The 1,236-nt window shown below is 65.6% G+C and overlaps 1 protein-coding gene across 1 annotated transcript in view; it reads right to left on the reverse strand.

Annotated features, from left to right (window-relative positions):
• TRMT61A (tRNA methyltransferase 61A) overlaps window positions 1–1,236 on the reverse strand; it is a 7,056-nt gene that overhangs the window by 1,476 nt on the left and 4,344 nt on the right. The window contains exon 3 of the mRNA XM_015565396.1: window positions 6–221. Coding sequence (XP_015420882.1) covers window positions 6–221 — 216 coding nt within the window. The remainder of the gene's footprint in view (window positions 1–5; window positions 222–1,236) is intronic.

Here is a 1,236-nt window from a genome sequence, read left to right on the forward strand (position 1 = left end):
GTGGCCCACGGCCTCCTTCATGGGGGCGCCGCTGCGGAAGGGGCCGGCGTCAGGGCCGGGGGCGGCACCCAGGTCGGGCGGGGGCAGGCTGACGGTGCGCACGCTGTACACCTGTGGCAGCACCTCCACGGTGCTCAGCTCCGAGAAGCCGCGGGCTGCCAGCGCCTGGCACGTGCGCTGCACCTGCTCGATGCACGGCGAGAAGGAGCAGAAGCGTCCACCTGCGGGGAGGACACGTGTCAGAGGGCAGGGAGCCCCCCAGGCCGGCGTCAGGGGCTGGGACTGCAGGGCAGGCCACCCCCCCCCACTCCCCGCCCCCGTCTCCCCGGAGTGGGTGCTGATCAAGAAACCCCACTGTGAGCCAGGAGCGTGGGTGCCCAGACCCTGCCATGGGATCTGAGGCTGGCCATGTGCTCAGGCCATGAAGAGCTGAGGTCAGGGGCCAGGGCAAAGGCTGGGTAGGGAGTTAGGTAGAACCTTGGCATCCCAGCTGCCAGCTCATTTGGCCCAGAACAGCTCAAACCAGATGGCCTTAACCATGCAGCCCTAACCACACAGCTCTAACCTTACAGCCCTAAACAGACATCCCTAATCGTACATCCCTAACCACACAGCTCTAATCTTACAGCCCTAACCTTACAGCTCTAATCTTACAGCCCTAACCACACAGCCCTAGCGGGTGAGGCACTGGGTCCCAGGAGGCCAGAGGCTGTCCCAGCTCCCAGGAAGTAGAGGCACCTCCTCTGCGCAGGGCAAGAAGCTGAGGATGAGGGGGTGGGGGAGGAACCTCCCTCTGGGGCTGCCTGCAGTGCCCCTCAGCCTGCCCGGTCTCAGTCCTGCGGAGAAGGTTCTGGAAGCCAGGGTGGGGGGAGGGGTGTGGCCCGGGCAAGCCTTGGATTGCCTGTGCGGCCTGGTCACCCTCATACCCGTACCCAGGAAACTTGTCTCCATCAGGGCTGCAGTACAACCACCAAGAGGAGACCCACCCCTGTGTTCACTGCCAGGGAAACTGAGGCCCCCCAAGGCCAGGGGCCTGGAGAGTGGGGACCACCCGTGGCCGGGCCAGGCTCCCAGCGGGCAGGTGAGCCCAGAAAAAGGCCAGAGAGCCTCTGGGCCCAGAACAAACAGCAGAGAACAAGGAGCCCAGAGGGGCGTGAGGAGCAGAGGGAACAGCAGATGGCGTGGCTCCCAGCCGCTGCCAGCAGTCTCGGCAGCGAGGAGGCCACGGCTGGGAGC

This window comes from Myotis davidii, unplaced genomic scaffold (genome assembly GCF_000327345.1).
Source record: "Myotis davidii unplaced genomic scaffold, ASM32734v1 scaffold480, whole genome shotgun sequence".
Classification (NCBI taxonomy): domain Eukaryota; kingdom Metazoa; phylum Chordata; class Mammalia; order Chiroptera; family Vespertilionidae; genus Myotis; species Myotis davidii.